This window comes from Eutrema salsugineum, unplaced genomic scaffold (genome assembly GCF_000478725.1).
Source record: "Eutrema salsugineum unplaced genomic scaffold, Eutsalg1_0 scaffold_1, whole genome shotgun sequence".
In the NCBI taxonomy this organism is placed as follows: Eukaryota; Viridiplantae; Streptophyta; class Magnoliopsida; order Brassicales; family Brassicaceae; genus Eutrema; species Eutrema salsugineum.
Window position 1 is genome coordinate 11,324,918 of NW_006256909.1, and position 20,040 is coordinate 11,344,957.

Here is a 20,040-nt window from a genome sequence, read left to right on the forward strand (position 1 = left end):
ACTAATGGCGAATCTAACTCTAGAGCTAAACATCAACTCTGCAAGTAACCTTGCAAATGTCAATCTCATCTCAAAGATGGACGTTTACGCCGTCATTGCCATTAACGGCGATGACACCCAAGAGAAACAGAAGGTGAAAACCGACGTCGATCACTCCGGCGGATCTAACCCAACTTGGAATCACGCCGTCAAGTTTACCGTCAACGAGGGGTTAGCTCGTGACGGACGTTCGACTCTCGTCATGAGATTGATCTCTCGTCGTGTCCTTGGCAACAAACATATCGGAGGAGTTAACGTCCCGTTACTTGAGCTTTTGGATTCGATCACGCCGTCAATTAACGGTGACGGTTACCGCGAGGAGATGACGTCCGTGACGTATCAGGTGAAATCTCCGTCGGGGAAACGGAAAGGCACTTTGAATTTCTCGTACCGGTTCAAGACGACGCCGGTTGAACCGGTTATCCCGGCGGATTTTCCGGCAATCGATTATCCTCCGCCGTCAGGTTACTTATCTGCTCCACCACCGTCGCAAATCGAGCATCCGCCCCATGCACCACCAGAATCGGCTATTGAGTTTTGTCAGCTGTCTAAGCCGCGGTGTCAGATCGATTCCGATCATCGGAAACGTCTCGTCGCCGCCGGCTCGAGCTTCGATCCTCTTCCAATATCCTACGGCGCTGGTTCATCGCCTTACGATAAATCCGGTTACGCTTGCTCTTCGCCGCCAAAACCGAGCCACCATGGGTATGGACCGTACGATTATGCGCCACCTTCACCGGCGGGATATGGATACGGAACTCCGACGTCTCAACCGCCGAAGGGGATAGGGCTTGGGCTTGGATTGGGAGCTGGGCTTCTGGGTGGGCTGATGATGGGAGATTTAGTGTCTGACGTGGCAAATTGTTTTGATCTTTGATTTTTTTTTTTTTTTTTTTTGTTTCTTGTTTAACTACAAGAATTCATCAAAGGTATGTTTCTTCTATTTTGTTTGATTGTTACTTTTAATGGCATGTATCAATGAAAATAATATAGAGATGTTTTGGAGAGGAGAGCATATATCAAGGAATTATAAAGAAAACAAAGGACGAAGGAGAGATTTGTTGTTTTATAAAACTGTTTGAAGCCTAAGTTCTATTGTTGGTATGTATATGCACAAATTTGATCTCTAGGCATAAATTTATAACGTAAAATGTTGGTCTTTGATTGAGACAAGGATGAAGAGACATGATGAGTTCGGATGGTGGGTGAGATGATGATCGAACTATGATTGGGAAGATATAAGCGAGCCATCATTGGCTGGGGTAGACGTAGGTACATCTAGGAGCAATCGGTATAGGATCAAGTGTCCCTTACTTTTATTTAATTATTTATATTAAATAAAATTTAAAAAATTAATTTAATATATTATTTTAATAAATTTATAGAAAAAATGTAACATATTATCCAAAAAAATATGTATTTCATTAAAAGTGTTTCCAATAAAAAAAAATTTTAAATTTGCTACTAATTAATGGTGAGTATGAAAAGTTCAAAACACAGTTAGAATTTTCACAGAGATAGAATATAGATAGATTACAAGGTTAATGGTGTGATGGACAATAGATTTTTCTCTATTAATCTTGTATAAATATAAATATTATACCATGTTCAAGATTTTCTGTAAATTTGTTTCTACTATTTTATACAAATGTAATAATAATTCTTTTTTTGGGAATTCGAAATCCAGTTATCTTGGTATAAAAGTATTAATGATAACGATAAATTCATTTTTTGAAGGAATGTAAATTGCTATAACAATTAGTCAATGACCAACATGTTAAACGATCAGGTAAATTGGGATAGAAGAAAAAAACCGCAAGACTACATAGAGTAGGACACGTCAGCAGTAGAGGCGATCAAAGAGGCGATTTAGTGTTATCAAAACTTCAAGGGCACGCGACGGCTCCGACCATGACGGCGCAAGGACAGGAGGTCCTCCCGTCACCGGAGGAGGGGCAGACGATGATGGTGGCTAGTGTGGAGAACGATGGGGTGACTGGTGTGGAGGTTATCAAATCTCAAGCAGAGGGGCCGACGGAAAATTTAACGAGCGAAGCAGAGGATCTCGCGATCCTGGAGACGACGAAACTGTTGCAGACGGTATGTCACAAGACTCAAACCCTGCGACAAAGTGGACGGAAGTAGTAAGAAAGAGGGAATCGCTTCAGATGTATGATCTGGAAACTAACGAAGTTGAGGGAGTGAAGATGTTTAGGGTTCCCGAGGATATGTTAAGTGAAGCACCAATGTGGAAAGACTGTATTCTGGGGAAATTCCTCAAGACAGCGCCTCATATTGGTTCTATTCACATGACAGTGAATAAGATTTGGTCTGTGGGAAATAAAGCGATCAAGGTTGACGTTTACGTGGTAAATGATACAACGGTGAAATTTCGCATTGTGGACCGAGCAGTGAGGGAGAGAGTGCTGCGAAGGAAGATGTGGAATATCAAAAATATTTCAATGCTAGTTTCTAAATGGAGCCCGATCGACGAGGAGACTCAACCGGCTCTGGAATCAATCCCCTTGTGGGTTGTTTTGAAAAACGTACCTCGCAAGATGTACAATTGGAAATGTTTGAGCTGTTTTGGCAAGTCCGGTGGGAGTTCCGAAACAGCTGCATTCCGAAACTGTTTGAGTTAAGAACTTTGATGAAGCAAAAATTTTGGTGGAAGTGGACTTGACCAAAACTCTTCCAACGTCACATTGCTTTGAATTGGGGAAGGACACAACTGAAATTGAGTATGTTTTTCCATGGTTGCCTCCAAAATGCTTTTTATGTGGGGTATGGGGCCATGCTGATATGGAGTGCAAAAAGAAACAGAATCCCCTGAGAATTTTACAAAGAGGTGAAATGTTGGATACCCAAAACAAAGTAAATGACGCTACATGTCGTACTCCACGATCCCAGAATGCAGGACGACCAACGGATACTGTTCCAGTTGAGAGGGCCATTTCAACGCTTGTCTCATCTGCTACTAAATCAAAGAAGAAGGCAACGGACACTAATAAACCTACGCCTCCAAGCATGGATACTGATGAGCAAAGTACACCTTAACCAAAAAACACTGTAGTAGTGCCAGCATCCCAAGAGGTTAATGAGGAGTGGCAGTCACCATCCAAAGTGACTAGAAAATCATTAGTAGTGGCACAACAGATCGTGGATATTCAAACTTCTTCACGATTCGCAAACCTTCAAATTGAGGAGACAGAAAACAGTGAAGGAGAAGATGCAGATTTTGAGGATTCAAAGCAGAGTGGGGATAAATAAAAAAAAATGGAGGTGGAGACGGGAGACGGGATAGATCACGGATACAAAATCTAATGAACTGCTTGCTGGAGCTGATGGAGATCAGTTAAGGCATTAATTGGGTAAGGAGGAGAGTCGAGCTAATCCCAGCAGAGCGGCTAAGACTGCCCATAAAGGTGTACCGAGCTCTTTAATTCCACGCGTTACGAGCAATGGTCGTAAGGCGTCGGCGCAGAAGAGGCAGAATACCAAAAGAAATAACCATTAATGGTGTGTCTTTTTTGGAATATATGTGGATTTAATAATAAGTGTAAGCACTCGGTGGTGGGGGATTGGGTGACGCGAGTAAAAGAATCTAAGCATGTTGCTATCGCATCGTCTGTTTTCCCGGGTTGGTCAGTGGTGTCTAACTACAAGTATAATCAGCTGGATCGAATTTGGGTAGTGTGGCATGAAGACGTCAACCTCACAGTTTTACAGAAAAATGCACAAATGATTACATGTAAAATTTCCTTTGGGGATCAGGAGGAAATTATATGTTCTTTTGTTTATGCTGCAAATTTTGCATCTGAGCATAAGGGTTTATGGGAAGAGATAAAATTGCTCCACAGCTCCACTGCTTGCATAGATAAGAAATGGATGATTTGTGGTGATTTCAATGAGATATTGGCTAGTGAAGATCACTCTGATTCAATTCCGATACTTGGAGCACATGGGATTCTTGACTTTCAGGAAACAGTTCGTGTATGTTCTTTGGTTGATATGGGATTGCATGGGGCATGGTTTACTTGGAGCAATAAAAGAAAAGAGGGATTAATCCATAAGAAGATTGACAGAGTCCTAATCAATGAGGAATGGTTACTAAATCAGTCGAAATCTTATTGTGTCTTTGAGGCTGGAGGCTGCTCGGATCATTTGCGAGGCAAGATCTATTTTGATAACACAAGACCAATTGTCAGGAAGCCATTCAAATTTCTGAACTCACTGGCGCCACTACCGGAGTTCTTACCAGTAGTGCATAACCATTGGGATCAATCAAATGCTATGTTTTCTTTGACATAGGCAATGCATCATCTAACTAAGAAGCTAAAGGACTTGAAGCCAAGACTCCGTCAGCTGTCCAAGGAGCGGTTTAGTGATCTGTCCAAGAGAACTAAAGCTGCATTCGAGGAGCTTTGTCGGAGGCAGAAACATAATGCTTCAGTTCTGACTGTGACAGGTATGGAAGCGGAACTGTTGGCTTTGTCAAAGTGGGAACGACTTAGTGAGCTGGAGGAGGGTTATCTGAAGCAAAAATCTAAGCTCCATTGGCTGAAAGTTGGTGACAAGAGCAACAAAGTCTTCTTTCGGGCTGTGCATATAAAGGAACATCGGAACACCATAAGAGAGGTTGTAAACTTTGACGGGATTGTCTTAAGGGAATTGAGCGACATTAAGGTGAAAGCTGAGAGGCACTTTTGCGAATTTCTAACATCTATTCCTTCAGACTATCAAGAAATAGAAGTTGCAGATTTGGAAAGCTTGCTGGATACGTGATGTTCATCTGATGACTGCGCACTTTTGGTGCGTGATGTCACTGCAGATGAAATTATGCAAGTACTGTTCTTGATGCCCAATAACAAATCCCAGGTCCAGATGGGTTTACGACTGAGTTTTTTAAAGGTACTTGGAGTATAATAGGAAGGGATGTAACTATTGCTGTGCAGTCATTTTTCCGATTAGGCTTTCTTTCCAAAGGAGTGAACTCGACAATATTGGCATTGATTCCGAAAAAGAACGACGCGAAGGAGATGAAAGACTACCACCCAATTTTATGCTGTAATGTTCTCTATAAGATTATTTCGAAAATTCTGGCGAATCGGTTGAAGCGAATACTCCCAAGTGGAATTGTCCCAAACCAGTATGCGTTTGTTAAAGATCGTCTTCTAGTAGAGAATGTTCTGTTAGCGTCTGAACTGGTTCAAGACTATAACAAGGAGAATGGTACGCCTAGATGTGCAATAATGATTGACATAGCTAAAGCGTTTGATATTGTCCAATGGAGCTTCCTGATAAATGTTTTCAAGGCCCTCAGAATTCCAACCAGGTTTATTGAATGGATCAGATTGTGTATTACCTCTGCCTCATTCTCAGTTCAGGTGAACGGCGAATTAGCAGGTTATTTTCAAAGCACTTGCGGTTTACGACAAGATTGTGCGTTATCGCTGTACTTTTTTGTCATCTGTATGAATGTGTTATCACGTATATTAGATCGAGCAGCTGAAGCACAACGGTTTGGCTATCACAAACACTGCTCTAAGTTGAACCTCACTCATCTGTGTTTCGCGGATAACCTGATGGTATTCTCATATGGAAAGTTAAGATCTATAGAAGGGATTGTAGAAGTGTTTGAGAATTTTGCCACCATATCAGGGTTGACGATCAGTTTGCAGAAATCAACATTATTCATGTCGGGTGTTAATGATGCAGATCATGTATCTGTTATTGATCGATTTCCTCTTGTTATAGGTGAACTATCTGTTCGATATTTGGACCTCCCTTTGATGTCCAAAAAGATGGGAAGGGACGACTATGCACCATTAGTGGAAGGCGTGCGCAAAAGGATAGGATCTTGGACTGCTAGACATTTGTCTTATGCAGGGAGACTCCAAATTTTGCTCTCTGTTATTTTGAGGCTAACTAATTTTTGGATGCAGGCATTTCAATTGCCGAAAAGCTGCATAAAGGAATTAGAGTCTCTATGCAGTGCTTTTTTATGGTCGGGACCTGCGTTGAGCACAAAAAAAGCCAAAGTTTCATGGCAAGATGTTTGCAAGCCAAAGAGAGAAGGAGGCTTGGGTATCCGTTCTCTGCGGGAAGCAAATACAGTTTGCTGTTTGTGAATTATTTGGAGATTGTTGTCAAACAATAGTTCGCTATGGAGTTTATGGATCAAAGAATATTTACTTAAAGGTAAATCCTTCTGGTCATTAATGGAGGATCCAGCTACTGGATCATGGATATGGCGCCATTTACTCAGAATGAGAAGCACTGCACGACCTTTACATCGCATGAAGGTGAATAATGGGGAGGAAACATCGTTTTGGTACGATGTCTGGAGTGATCTGGGTCCATTAATTGAGCTTGCTGGGGTGTCGGGGTTTATCGCCTTAGGGATATCTCCGTTTGCCTCTATTGCATCAGTTGTACGATCTCATCAACGCAGGAGACATCGGCGTGATGACCTGAATTCAATCGAAGATGTTATCTCTTTGACTGCAGGGATTTTGAATCAGAACGAAGATCGCTCGCTGTGGAAAGCAAAAACTGATTCCTACAGTTCTAAATTCTCGCCCAAGAACACATGGCACAACACCAGGCAATCAGCTTCTATAAAGTGATGGAGCTCTGTAGTTTGGTTTCCGGGGAATACGCCCAAATATGCCTTTATAACGTGGCTTGCTATGCAGAATCGACTATCTACTGAGGAAATAATGGCACAATGGGGACTAGGAATATCTACTAGATGTGTACTCTGTTTGGACACAGTTGAAACTAGATAACACTTATTTTTTGAATGCCAATTTTCAGAACAGATTTAGAGATCGCTAACATCGAGATTGCTGGGGAGTGCCTATTCCAACAGATGGGGATTGATTGTGGAACTGCTCATATCTACGCGATTGGCAGGGACGCAAATGTACCTTCCAAGGTACATCTTCACTTGTGATGATATGGAAGGAACGAAATGGACGCAGACATGGAGATGAACCAAAACCATCCTGGATAAAGCAATGCGCAACCAACTTAGTTCTCTACGCAACGTTAGACACTATCGATATGCTAATGGACTTGAAATCTGGTTTGGCTCACAAAGCTGAAGCTGATCGCAATGACAACCATGAAACACCTGTTTTCTTTCAAATCTTTTCGTGTTCGTAGCTTTATTTCTTTCTCTCCTTAACTAAGTTAGTAGATGTAAAAAAACAGTTTTTTTAAAAATTAATTTAACATAATTTTTCAAAAAAAAAACGATCAGGTAAATTAGATAAATAGATCACATACTCAATGAGGGACCCATTTTACGAAAAAAAGGATCTAGGCGACACCACTTTTTAATTTTAATTTTTGTTATAAGTTTATGGGTTTGTTAAATTTGAACCCAGTCCATTTTTGTTTTTCACTTTCATATATTAAGCAAACCCATAAACTCAAACTTTTTTTACCCTTTCAACCGCGCCATAAACTCATTTCGTTTTTACCCTTTCAACCGCGCATGCACTTGTGTACATTGTACATGCATGCATCCACATCTAATTTTTCTTATTTTTTGTTTAAAAAACATTTCTTAATTAATGCATTGGATTTTATACTTTTTGCAATCGAAAATAAAATTTTGTTTCGATTAACTCATTGTTTTCTTCCTAATTTTTCAGTTAAAATTTACACGTTTTATTTATTGTAATAACGTTTTCTCATAAATATTTCATTGTTACACCTCTTGATATCCAAAAAAAAAAAAATCTCACTGCAACGTCTCTATAAATTGTCTCATCATGACTTCAGAACAACACAACAAAGCTTTCCTCTACAATATATATTATTTTGTAACGATTATAAACCCATCTATATATATGTTGGCATGTTGCATTGGGTTCCCATGTTGAATCCAACCTTAGAGCTTAACATCAACTCAGCAAGTGACCTTGAAAATGTCAACCACATCACAAAGATGGACGTTTACGCAGTTATAACCCTTTTGGGCGACAAAAGTGAAAAGAAAGTCAAAACCCCCGTCGATTGCTACGGTGGATCCAACCCTAATTGGAATCACGCCGTCAAGTTTTCCGTCGATGAGAAATTAGCCCGTGAAGGTCGTTTGACGATAAAATTGTTCTCCAGTCGACGTCTAGGCGATAAACATATTGGTGAGGTCGAGGTTCCGTCAGTCTACCTCTTGCCGTCAACTTACGGTAACGGTAATGGCCATGGCATGGATCAGGTGAGAACTCCGTCGGGGAGATCCGGAGAATGAAAGGTTCTTTGAGTTTCTCGTACCGGTTGAGTGGGTTGCCGGTTATTTCCGGTCAGGCGTACCATCATGCAGCAACATCGTGCTCCACCGTATCAGCAAGGTTATGGACCGTATGGCTACATAGGGCAGTATGGTAACACGTATGGTAACACTTAAAAATCATAAGGCAGTATATTGCTACATAGGGCAGTATGGTAACACGTATGGTAACACTTAAAAATCATAAGGCAGTATATTGCCGAATCATTGAGGTAAAGAACTTGAAGTCTGGGTCGCTCTTCCAACATCCACTACTAGAAAACATCTCATATTCCTATGAAATTTTTGACGAAATTTTTGGTAGGAAATTTTTATAACCAATTTTTCTACGTAATTTTGACAAAAAGTAAAAGTGATAAGAGATTGGTAGGAAATTTCCTACCAAAAATTTTGTCGAAATTTCGTAGGATATTTCCTACCAATAACCTACCACGTGGTCAAAATTTGAAAGGAAAGTCGTAGGATACAATTGACCATTATACTGGTAAGTATTTCGTAGGAAATTTTCTACCAATTTCTGACGAAATATTATGTATAAGAAAATCGTAGGAATTTTGTAGGAACATTTCAACTTTGGTTTTGTCCCACATCGATGATCTGAGACAATTTGGATGATGAAGCTGTTCTATAAATAAGATCTTCATCTCTCCTTTAATTAATTTGTTTATATATATATATATTAATAATCAAATTAATAGTTAATTCATCTTTTAATTTAAATTTAATTTCTGAAATTAATTTATTTTTTTAATTTATAAAATTAATTTTATTTTTTACAAAATCTGGCAAGTGGTAGGAAAATGATAGGAATATTTCGTAGAAAGATGGAAGTAATTTGGTAGGTATTTTCCTACGAATATCCTACCGCCAAAATTTTCCTACCAAAATTTTCGTAGGAAATTTCCTACGATTTTTCTACCTTTGAAAATTTCCGACGGCATAGAACCTACAAAAATATTTGGTAGGAAATTGGTAGGAAAAGCCGGTTTCCTACGATTTTCTGATGAAATATCTGATAGGAATATGTGATGTTTTCTACAAGATATCTTGTCATTAGGTTCGTGCTCATAGTCCCATAATCACCAAACGTTTTTTAAAGTTCTATTTTTTTTTTGGAAAAATCAACTCAATAATTAAAAGAAGAAAAGAAGAATAAAATAGAATCATATAGATAAAAGTAGGGGTTCACTCTCTCTTTATTGGACCACTTGGCACCTCTTTAAAATTTTAAAAATAAAATTAAAGTTTTCAAAATATTTTTCATTTTTTCTTAATTCTAACACAAATTATTATTATTGTTCTAGATAAAAAAAAATTTGAAAAAAAATTTTGATTGCACAAGATCACCAACTCGCATATAGAACATAACTTCCTAAAACTATGTTAGAAAACCATTTTACTCACTTAGTAGCATTCGATTTGTACATTGAATATACATAATCAGGGTTCTTTTCAATATTAATGACATTTACTTAGTCATAATTGTGATATTTGAAAAGTTAGAAAACATAATTCTATTATCGTTTAATTACATACGTTATATCAAAGGAATTCATTATTATTATGAAAATGAAAATTTCTTATAAGTATTAAAGCACACTCTCTACTCAACCATTATATTTCAAGTTTCTCAACATTTCTACTCAACACTCTCTAAAATTTTATCATCTCTGCAAGAAATATATACATTTTTCTATCTGTGGATTGCATTTATTTTGTATTGCTTTTGTGTTTATATACGTTTATGTAAAATGTAGTTGTTACAAATGAGTAGATATCCCTTTTGAAGAAAAATGAATATTTATTTTGATTTTGGCTTGAAGACAAAACTCAAGGGAAGCAGTAAGCAAAGAACGAGGAGGATGGTGATGGTAGAGATGGAGAAGAGGAGTTAAATGATTCATCACCACTTGAAAAAGTGGTTGCTCAAGAAAGATTTGAAATGTTCAAAGGATGAAGCTGTGGCCAAGCTGCAATATATTTCCTATCTTGCCAGCACCACCATGAAGAAAATGGGGGAAACCAAATGATCATAATAGACGAAAGCAACCTTATGAATCTGCATCAAACAAAAGATAGACGTGTCATGGTGGGGTTATAACCAGAGCTGTGCCTATAGTATTAGAAATTAGGCACTTGCCTAAAGCCACACTAAAATTAAAAAAATAAGAGGGCCACATTTTTTTTAGCTAAGTTTTTTTATATAGATAATTTGGTAAACATGGTTAGGATGTTCTTTGGAAAACTTTATAACAGTAGTATTGTTATTGATATCTTTCATTTTTATAGATATGGATCCACATATATTAACAAATGTTATAATAATGTATAATATGATAAGAAAATAAAAAATATGTTAAAGTAGTATTATTGTGTGTTTAATGATAATATTATATTTTAATATTTATGAAACTAAAATGCCACATTTTTCCGATTCACCTAAAGCCTTAATGAATCTAAGCACGGCACTGGTTATAACACATTCGATCTGTAAGAATGAAGTGATAACAAAATTGATGTGTACAAATCAGTCATGAAGCGTCTATGTGGTCAACCAAAAGAAGAATAAGGTATGTAATCATTTAGCTTGCTTTCGTAATAAAAATTGTGTGTTTATACGGTTTTGAGACAATTGATTTATCATTTGATTACAAGGCGTAGCATGTTCATCACTAGATGGAATTTTACTTGGAGATTAAGAACGAACTTGGGAGAAAGTTTCATCAGAAGTTTTGCAAGGACTTTCGAAAGGAGCTTAACAAAGAACTTTCCTAAAAAGTTTGGACTTTGAAGCTAATTTTATGTTTCTTATATGTTTTTGATTATTTTTTTTCCATTTGTTATGAAATTCAATTATTAACTTTCTAAATACACTGCCACATCATTTAAATTTTTTAGATAATTAATATATCTTAAATTTTACATGAGTTATTTTTTCAAATGAGATCTGTTGATTTCAACTTATACAACCAATATCACTCCATATATATATATATATGAAAAACATTATAATGAAGTAATGAACTAATTATGCACATTAAAAAAACTACAAAATGTTAACCAAATAAACACATGAAAACTAAAAATAATCCTCCGGCCAACATTTAATAATATCCAGCGACTTGGATTTTCTCAATACGGTTTACATGTTGTTAGGTGTCGGATTCAACGTGGCTGCGTTGAGATGAAGAATTGTAAAATGAGATAAAAGTGGGCTTGGAGAGCTCTTTTGAATGTACAAGAATGCAAGCCGTTGGAGAATAAGAGATGTTAAGACAACGATGACCAGAGAAAGGAAAAGGTGAAGGAAGAGGAAAAGGTGGAATAAGAAGTGAATTTCTTCATTTAATTTCTTCATTTAATTTCCTGCTTTGGTTGTTAAACTTTTAATTTCCAATCTTAGTAGCTTAACTTATTTTTTTCCTTTTATTCACTTAACTTGTCTTTGTGATATTCTTTGTAATATAATTAATTAGTTGGTTATTGTAAGAAAAAGATTGATGCACCGCAGGTTTTATTTTTAAATAGCTATTAGCACAATCATTAATTCCTCTAATTTGATCGTTTAAATATTTTTGACAATTAAAAAAAAACATCATCCGAACTCTAGTAATAAAATAGAAGTAGAAGAAATTATTGAATAAGGTAGAAGAAGTTATTGAATAAGGTAGATGAAAACATCAAGGAGAGAAGTTGATTTTTTTTCTTTTCTAAATGATTGTAAAATAAGAAATCATCATAGATGATAAAAAGCGGTTCAAAGATCGAATAAAAATCAAAATTTGTATGATTTGGCTATGGCTCTGCTACCATGATAAATTTGGAGGAAACTTTATAAGTATAACAGTTTCTCTCAATTAAGCTTATTTATACAAAAGAACTTCACTAGCAAATTCTTTACATTTTGATAATGGAAATCTAACTATTTAGTTAATAAAGAATATACACAAATATTAACTCCCTTTCAACTCGATCTCTCCGAGATCTCCTTAACAATATGACATCTAAAAATGATATTCTCCAATAAATCGTCACTTTAAGATTTTGTGATTTACATAGCCAGTATTTTTAGAAACTTCATCAGTCTAGATAGTGAAGAAGATTTACAAGAGATATGCTTTTGAGCCACTTGGTTGTATTTTTTTCTTAGTGAAACTCTTCGTGTTACAGTATGAAATTTTACAATCTACGAGGCCTTTAAAGTCTATGAACCTTGAAGTTAAAGCCCATGTATTCACTTTGCTACATGTCCCAACATCCCAAGGAATCCGATGTATTATCTTTTGTAGCCAAGAGAAGCAAATTAAGATTTGCAGCATACATTAATTATGTGTTGAAAATATGAGAAATTGCACTACGAAGGGCAAAAAAGAGGTTGCAATCGAGCTACCACCTCATAAAACTCCATTAAAAGAGATAGTGACTTGTAGCCCAATCAAATCTCTAGGTTCTTAGTTTAAATAGGCAGTAAACATCTCTTGATCAACGCATCACCACCACAAAACATCAAACATAAGAAAAGCCTATAATAAAAAAAAAGAGCAAGAGAGAGAGAAAGAAATGACTTATCTCATGATGATCAAGGTTTTGCTTTTATCACTTCTTGTCATATCGAATGGAGCTGAGGATGATTGGCTGGAGAGTGAGTGTCGCTTCACATATTACCGAGGCACTTGCATCAGATGTCTTGAGTGCCATGATGCCGCCAGTGTTGGATCCGCCCAAGCCGTTATACATTGTCTCGAATCCCAACTCCATATCCTCAATTTGTAAGTTTTATTAAATCATAAATCAATAACGCACAAAGTTTATTTCAACGTATTTTCTAGTAGATTTTGAAAAATATCTGTTACGAGTCTTATATTAAGCCTCAATCCCTTGATTCTTCCTTCGTTTTGACTCTAAATCTTTTTTTTTGTGATTAAAAAACTCTACATCCATATTAAAAACATTGTTGTAAACTAATTTGCCTTCTGTTCAAACTTTTTTTTTTCTCTTCCAAATATGACTCCCCCTGAAAATTTTAGCATCATAATATAATAGTATAGCATTAACATCTTACTAAATAACAATAATAATAATACATTTGCCGTTTATATATCTCATAATAACGATGGACTATTCAATTGTTTTTTTCATTTCGTACGTTGTAGCGTCACGAGTATATCGTGGAGGAAAAATGTGAGTGCAACAGTTCAGAAAGTTTTGGGTGAATGCATCGCAGGCATTAAGATTGCAAAACCACAACTCGATGAAGTCAAGCAGAGTGTGATTATCCGTAATATCAACAAAGCCATCGTTTTGGTGAATACTACGCTAAGCTATCCTCTAACTTGCAGAGAGAATCTCCAAAAACTCAATTTCCAAGAGTCACCTGAAGTTTATGACGAGATCAGTGTCTATGACCAACTCTCTTCTGTTGCTAGGACGATAATTAAGCGTCTCGGGGCTTTTATATAGTTTATCATGTATCGATCGGTTGTCAAACCACTGATTAAAATAAAATTCTATTATATGGTTTTACTTAAAACAAAAGTATTATATAATGAAGCTTATGAAAGTTGTCTATTAATTATTCGAATTCTCGTCTTTTTCTTCTATATAGAATAGCAGAAATACCAACTCCTAATATTTTATTATTCATTCGATATATGTGCCAACTTTTGAATACATCTCTCTGTTTTTGGTCGCGTATGCTATATTATATATGTATGCTAGAGGGAAACCACTCAACATATAGAGACATGTTACTCCCGTGTTTCTTTCTTTTCTTTTTTTTTTTTTTTATACTCAAACAATTTCGATTATCCAAATTTAACCAATGCGACTTGAATATTCCCGTGTTTCTTTGGGAAAATGTTCCAAATACTCATCATTTGTATGGAGTAAAAATATAGATCAACTCTCTCTTCTAAAAAAAATACGTAAAACGTTATATGTAGTTATGTACCCCCAAAAAAAAAGCTCTCTTCTAAAAACGTTATATGTACTCGTAAAAGTATTTGGTAAATATACGCATATGTAATATAAATTATAGGGTTTAATTGCAGAACTATATAATGGTGTTGAGCTTGAAATATAATTTCAAGAATTTAAAGAATATTTATTGATTTCAAGTTTGTCCAAATAAAAATATGTGTAAGTCTTTCATTTAGAAAGAGTGTTTCAGACTTTCAGTGTCAAATGTATCGAACAAGTTTGAAAATTTTGCTTGGAACAATTATGTTTTTGACAGATTTGTTGAGCTTAAAATTCATTTTATTTTACAATACTGTAGTAAATGTTGGGAACGGATTATTTTACCAAACAGACTATGATTTTCCTATATGGTTAGACTAGTATTTGACAATGTTTGTGTGTGTGTGTTGTAATAGCATATTTAGTCTACAACAAGGCGTTTATCTACAATATCAATCGCCAATTTGATGTATATTAAACTAACGTTGACTCAAGGAATGATATCCACGTTATCTTTCTTTAACTTTGTAACTCAAGAAGAAGATGTCATCACACAATTTGTATATAAATATCGATGTCTTATACTACTCTTATTTCATATATACAAAGATAGGACAAGACGAGAGTTTCTAAAAATGATTTCCCAAACACCCATAGAGAACCCAACTCTTGAGCTCAAACTTGTATCAGCCAGAGACGTCAGCCATCTCGATGCCACGGCCAAGATGGACGTATACGCCGTCGTTTCAATCTATGGCGAAAATAGTCAAAAGAAACAAGCGGCCAAAACTCCCATTGACTACGACGGTGATTCCAATCCAACGTGGAATCACACCGTCAAGTTCTCCATCAACGAGAGAGAAGCCAACGAAGGCTTATTGAATATTGAAGTCAAGTTATATAGCTATTGGCTAGAAGGAGACAGTGACCTTTATTTAGGAGAAGTCAACATCTCGGTTCAAGAGCTTCTTACCCTAAATCCGGTTCCACCATTTGCTAATGGTAACGTCAATAGAATGAAGTCCGTGATTTACCCTGTCAAATTCATCGGAGAGACAAAGCCAAATTCAAACCTGAGCCTCTCCTACCGGTTTAACCCTGTACCAGTTGATGATTTGTATCCTCCAGACTACTCGCCATCGTTTGATCAACACGTTTACCAAAACCCGGATCCACTAAGATCAGGCCAGCCTCTCGCATTTACCCCTCAGTTTCAAAACACCACGGCCAAACTGATCCTAGAGCTCGTGATCAAATATGCCAAGGACATTAAAGATGTCAATTCCTTCTCAGCGATGGACGTTTACGCTTCTGTTGTCATCCTCAAAGACAAACAAGTTAAGCAGAGGGTCAAAACCCCTATTAGTTTCTCCGCATATATAAATCCAAAGTGGAATCATGCCACTGAGTTTATCCTGGACGGGAACTTAGCTCGAGAAAAACGTTTGACTCTCCTCATAGTACTGAGGAGCCACCGGCCATTCCTTGGTGATAAAGATATTGGAGTAGTCAAACTCTCAATTCAAGAGCTATTGGGCTCAAATCCGCCTTTTCCTTTGAATAACGGTGATGCCAATGGTATGAAGTTGGAGACGCACGCTTTGACGGGTCCTTATGGGAAAAAAGGTACCGTGAGCTTTACGTATAGATTTCTTAAAGAGCAAGTTACAAAGCCCCAACCATGTATCGTTTATCTACCTGCTGCACATCAATCATACACATCTTCAGATATGAATCAAGGAAACTCGAGTTATGTGGCTATTCAACCAGGTGAAAATGTTGGACAAAGCAACAGTCTATTGCCAATATATATGCCGCCTCCATATCAATCACATGGATACCAACAGAATTTACCACGGGAGTCACAACTTCAACCACTACCTCAGCGGCCGCTTCATCAGACAGCACCAGATACACAATCACAACCTTATAAGTCACATTCATACCATCATTGTTCATCATCGCATCCATCATCAGAGCAGAAACCTCAACCACCACCACCACCACAGCAGCCAACGGATTTACACACACATACGCAAAGTCGACCACCAATTACGCCACAAGGGGGTGTGATTGCGGCTGTAGGAGCGGCGGTTTTGGGACGTGTAATTGGTGGACCTTTAAGAAGTGAGATGATGTCCGAAGAGGTAAACATATATGATTTTGAGGCTTAAGGGCTTCGGATCTTAACTTGTGATTAGTCAATAATCAGAAGTGAACATTCGGTTTTCACAAGTTCTACTTTCGTTTATCAGTTTGGCTTGTTAGAAATTTCTGTGTTTTTTTCTTACTTGCTGCTTTTGTGGAATTTTTTAATATAAAATGTTCTTTGAATGAGTGCTTGATGTGAAGTGGTGGTGTAAGTACCAATAATGCGAGGTAGCTTCTTGAATTCTTAGAAAAGTGATCGCCTGATCGGTAGGCAAGTTTTCCTAATGCCCTTAAGTTCTTAAAAATTGGCCATTATTAAGGGAAAGTGAGTCTTTCCAATGTTTTTTCACTGTTATATATGTATTAGTCAAAATACTTCAAATATTTTTGTTTAGAATGATCTATAAGCCGAACGCACAAACCCGTTGGATTTAACCAGAATATTCACGAGGTCTGCAAAGTCCGTAAACCTTCAAATTGAACTTTTGAAGCCCATATCCACATTACGAATAAATTACCTACAAATATTACGGCAGATAAAAATTAAAGAGCACATATAATTTACCGAATGTCCATAAGGAATCTGCTGTAATATCATTTTAGCCAAGAGAAGCAAATCAAGAATTAGCAGTTTACATTAACTATGTGTTGAAAATATGAAAAATTGCACTACGAATGGTAAAAAAGAGGTTGCAATCGAGCTACCACCTCATAAAACCCCATTAAAGAGATAGTGACTTGTGGCCAATCAAATCTCAAGGTTCTTAGTTTAAATAGGCAGTAAACACCTCTTGATCAATGCATCACCACCACAAAACATCAAACATAAGAAAAACCTATAATCATAAAAAAAGAGAAAGAGAGAGAGAGAGAAATGACTTTTCCCATGATGATCAAGGTTGTGCTTTTATCACTTCTTGTCCTATCGAACGGAGCTGATCTGTATGACCGGATCAAGGGAGAGTGTAGCCTCACAGATTACCAAAACACTTGCCTCAAATGTCTTGCGTCCGACCCAAACTCCATTTATGCCGACCATGTTGGATTCGTCCAAATCGTTATACACTGTCTAGAATCTCAACTCCAAAACCTGACTAAGTAAGTTTCTTTAAACAATGAATCCATAACGTACAAAGAACATATCAACGTATTTTCTAGTAGTTTTTGAAAAATATCTGTTAAGAGTCTTAAGACCCAATCCCTTTGATTCTTCCTTCGATTATACTCTCTTCTATATTCGTTTTGCACTCTAAATCATTTTTTTTCAAAAAAAACTTTAAATCAATATTAAAACATTGTTGTAAACTAATGTGCCTTCTCTTCAAACATTTTGATTTCTTCCAAATTTGACTCCCCCTGAAAATTTTAGCATCATAATATAATGGGCTCTAATATAATAGTTTAGCATTAACATCTTACTAAATAATATTAATAATACATTTGCCGTTTATTCCCGTTTGTATATCTCATCATAACGATTATTGAATTACTATTTTTCTTTTGGTTGTAGCAACGTTACGAGTATATCGTCGAGGAAAAATGAGAGTGTAGCAATTAAGAAAGTTTTGGGAGACTGCAACAGAGGCTTTTCGATTGCAAAATCACAACTTTATGAAATCAAGCACAGTGTGATTATCCGTAGCTACAAGAAAGCAAGCGGGTTGGTGAATACTACGCTTAGCTATCCTTTAACTTGCAGAGACAATCTCCAAAAGCTCAATTTCAAAGAGTCACCTGAAGTTTATGACGACATCAGTGTCTATGCCCAACTCTCTTCTGTTGCTAGGACGATGATCAAGCGTCTTGAGCATTTTATATAGTTCCAATACTTGCATCTATCTATATATCAACAAAACAATCTATGTATCGATCAGTTCTACCGCTAACTAAATGAAATAACATTCCATTATATTTCATGCGTGATTATATTTATTTAACTGCATTCCTCACCAACAATTAAGCATATAAGTATACAGTTCATCAGTTTATTTTCTTTAAAAGAATATTGAGATTAATCTTTTTAAAATAATGTTTCTTGGTTAACAAATTTTATTTCTCATGTTTTAGATAGAATATCCGATGTCGATTGACAAAAAAGGAATTTCATCAATTAATTGTTAGTTAGTGAGCTAAAGATGTTAGTTAGTAAGAATAATGGTTAACCTAAGAGTTGTGTTGTTGAATGTTCGTATGATAATGAAAAAGTTTTAACAAGATAGGACAACAAGCAGGTGGGCCTTGAGCCTAAGAAACTTTTCTGATGTTTAATACGGTCATTATTTTTAGAATTCATTGGTCTAGATGGTTAAAGAGTTACCTCCCAAGAAGTGATATTAACCCTTGGTCATGGCCTCATGCCTCAAATATCTAAAACACATGCCTCAAATGTCTTGAATCCTATACCATCTCACGTCCCATCAAGCCAACGCTCTTGGACTCGCCTGCATCGTTATACACTGTCTCGAAACTCTAATCCATATTCTCTTTAAACTTTAATGTTAATTTATATAACAATAAATCAATAGTGTACGTACGTACAACTGTTATTTTAGCGTATCTTTCAGTATATTTTGAAAACTAACCCTTAAAGAGTATTCTTCAGCTTATCAAATCCTTTGTATTACTTTCTTGTAATTTCCTCATATCACTCTACATGTATTATGTATATATTCCTTTCGGACTAAATAAATAACACATTCACGGGTTTCTCATCAAAATACTATATATGATTATTATTATTATTTTGTTGTAGCAGTGTCACGAGTCTATCATCAAAGAATGGAGCGAGTAAAGCAATTAAGAATGTTCCGGAAGAGTGCAAGTGCAACAACGGATTTTTAAATGCAAATTTACAACTCCGTGAAGCCGAGTACTGCGTAGTAAATGGTAATTAACTAATTACTACAAAACCATCGTTCAGTTGGGTGAATTTCGCTTGAAAATCCTTTTACATGTAGATGCAATCTCCATATCCATAAGTTCGTATATAGAAGTTAATATACTTTGTTTTACAAAATCAATACAGAGGTAAATCATCTTGAAACATATATACATTTTTAAAAAGTTTATTGGGTTTATCTGCACAAACGTCTACACCCCCGAATATCAAAATTTATTAGAGTTAATTATGTAAAACAAACTAATTAATTACAGCTATGTTTTATTTTGACTTCTCGTTTTTAGTGTAATTTAAAAGTATCATAAATACCAAGTCCTATATACATGTATTTTTATATTTGTCTTTACTTTTGTTTGAGAGGAACTTGTCTTCTGTATTTAACAAAAAAACACTTGCCTAATGTTTGTGTGATATTGGGAAGCCACTCGGCTAGACATGTTAGATTTTTTTTATATTATTATTTTTTTTGGGGGGGGGGGGGATTATGAATACATATATTGGTGATCTATTATGTAAATAGGGTCCAACTGGAATGCACTTTAATGGGATAAAATCTCATGAATGATAAATTCTTATACGTTCTTTACAATATTCACCAGTTAGAATGAAAGAATGAGAAAGTGGTTCCATTTCATCCCCCATTATGAATGAAAAAAAAAAACTCTTATTTGAAAAATTAGCCCACTTCAAA

The 20,040-nt window shown here is 36.2% G+C and overlaps 5 protein-coding genes across 5 annotated transcripts; all 5 read left to right on the forward strand.

Annotated features, from left to right (window-relative positions):
• Positions 1 to 4: 4 nt before the first annotated feature.
• Positions 5 to 916, forward strand: LOC18028433 (protein SRC2). The gene has a single exon (XM_006414389.1). It carries the CDS (start codon positions 5 to 7, stop codon positions 914 to 916), a length of 912 nt encoding a protein of 303 aa, XP_006414452.1.
• Positions 917 to 7,909: 6,993 nt separating this feature from the next.
• On the forward strand, positions 7,910 to 8,302 carry LOC18028434 (protein SRC2). The gene has a single exon (XM_006414390.2). The coding sequence runs from the start codon at positions 7,910 to 7,912 to the stop codon at positions 8,300 to 8,302; it is 393 nt and encodes a 130-aa protein (XP_006414453.2).
• Positions 8,303 to 12,834: 4,532 nt separating this feature from the next.
• LOC18028435 lies at positions 12,835 to 13,926 on the forward strand. Its single transcript, XM_006414391.2, has 2 exons — positions 12,835 to 13,110; positions 13,495 to 13,926. Exons 1-2 carry the CDS (start codon positions 12,902 to 12,904, stop codon positions 13,799 to 13,801), a joined length of 516 nt encoding a protein of 171 aa, XP_006414454.1. The 5' UTR covers positions 12,835 to 12,901; the 3' UTR covers positions 13,802 to 13,926.
• Positions 13,927 to 14,934: 1,008 nt separating this feature from the next.
• LOC18028436 (protein SRC2) lies at positions 14,935 to 16,473 on the forward strand. The gene has a single exon (XM_006414392.2). It carries the CDS (start codon positions 14,935 to 14,937, stop codon positions 16,471 to 16,473), a length of 1,539 nt encoding a protein of 512 aa, XP_006414455.2.
• Positions 16,474 to 17,250: 777 nt separating this feature from the next.
• On the forward strand, positions 17,251 to 18,351 carry LOC18028437. Its single transcript, XM_006414393.2, has 2 exons — positions 17,251 to 17,548; positions 17,961 to 18,351. Exons 1-2 carry the CDS (start codon positions 17,325 to 17,327, stop codon positions 18,268 to 18,270), a joined length of 534 nt encoding a protein of 177 aa, XP_006414456.1. The 5' UTR covers positions 17,251 to 17,324; the 3' UTR covers positions 18,271 to 18,351.
• Positions 18,352 to 20,040: the final 1,689 nt, after the last annotated feature.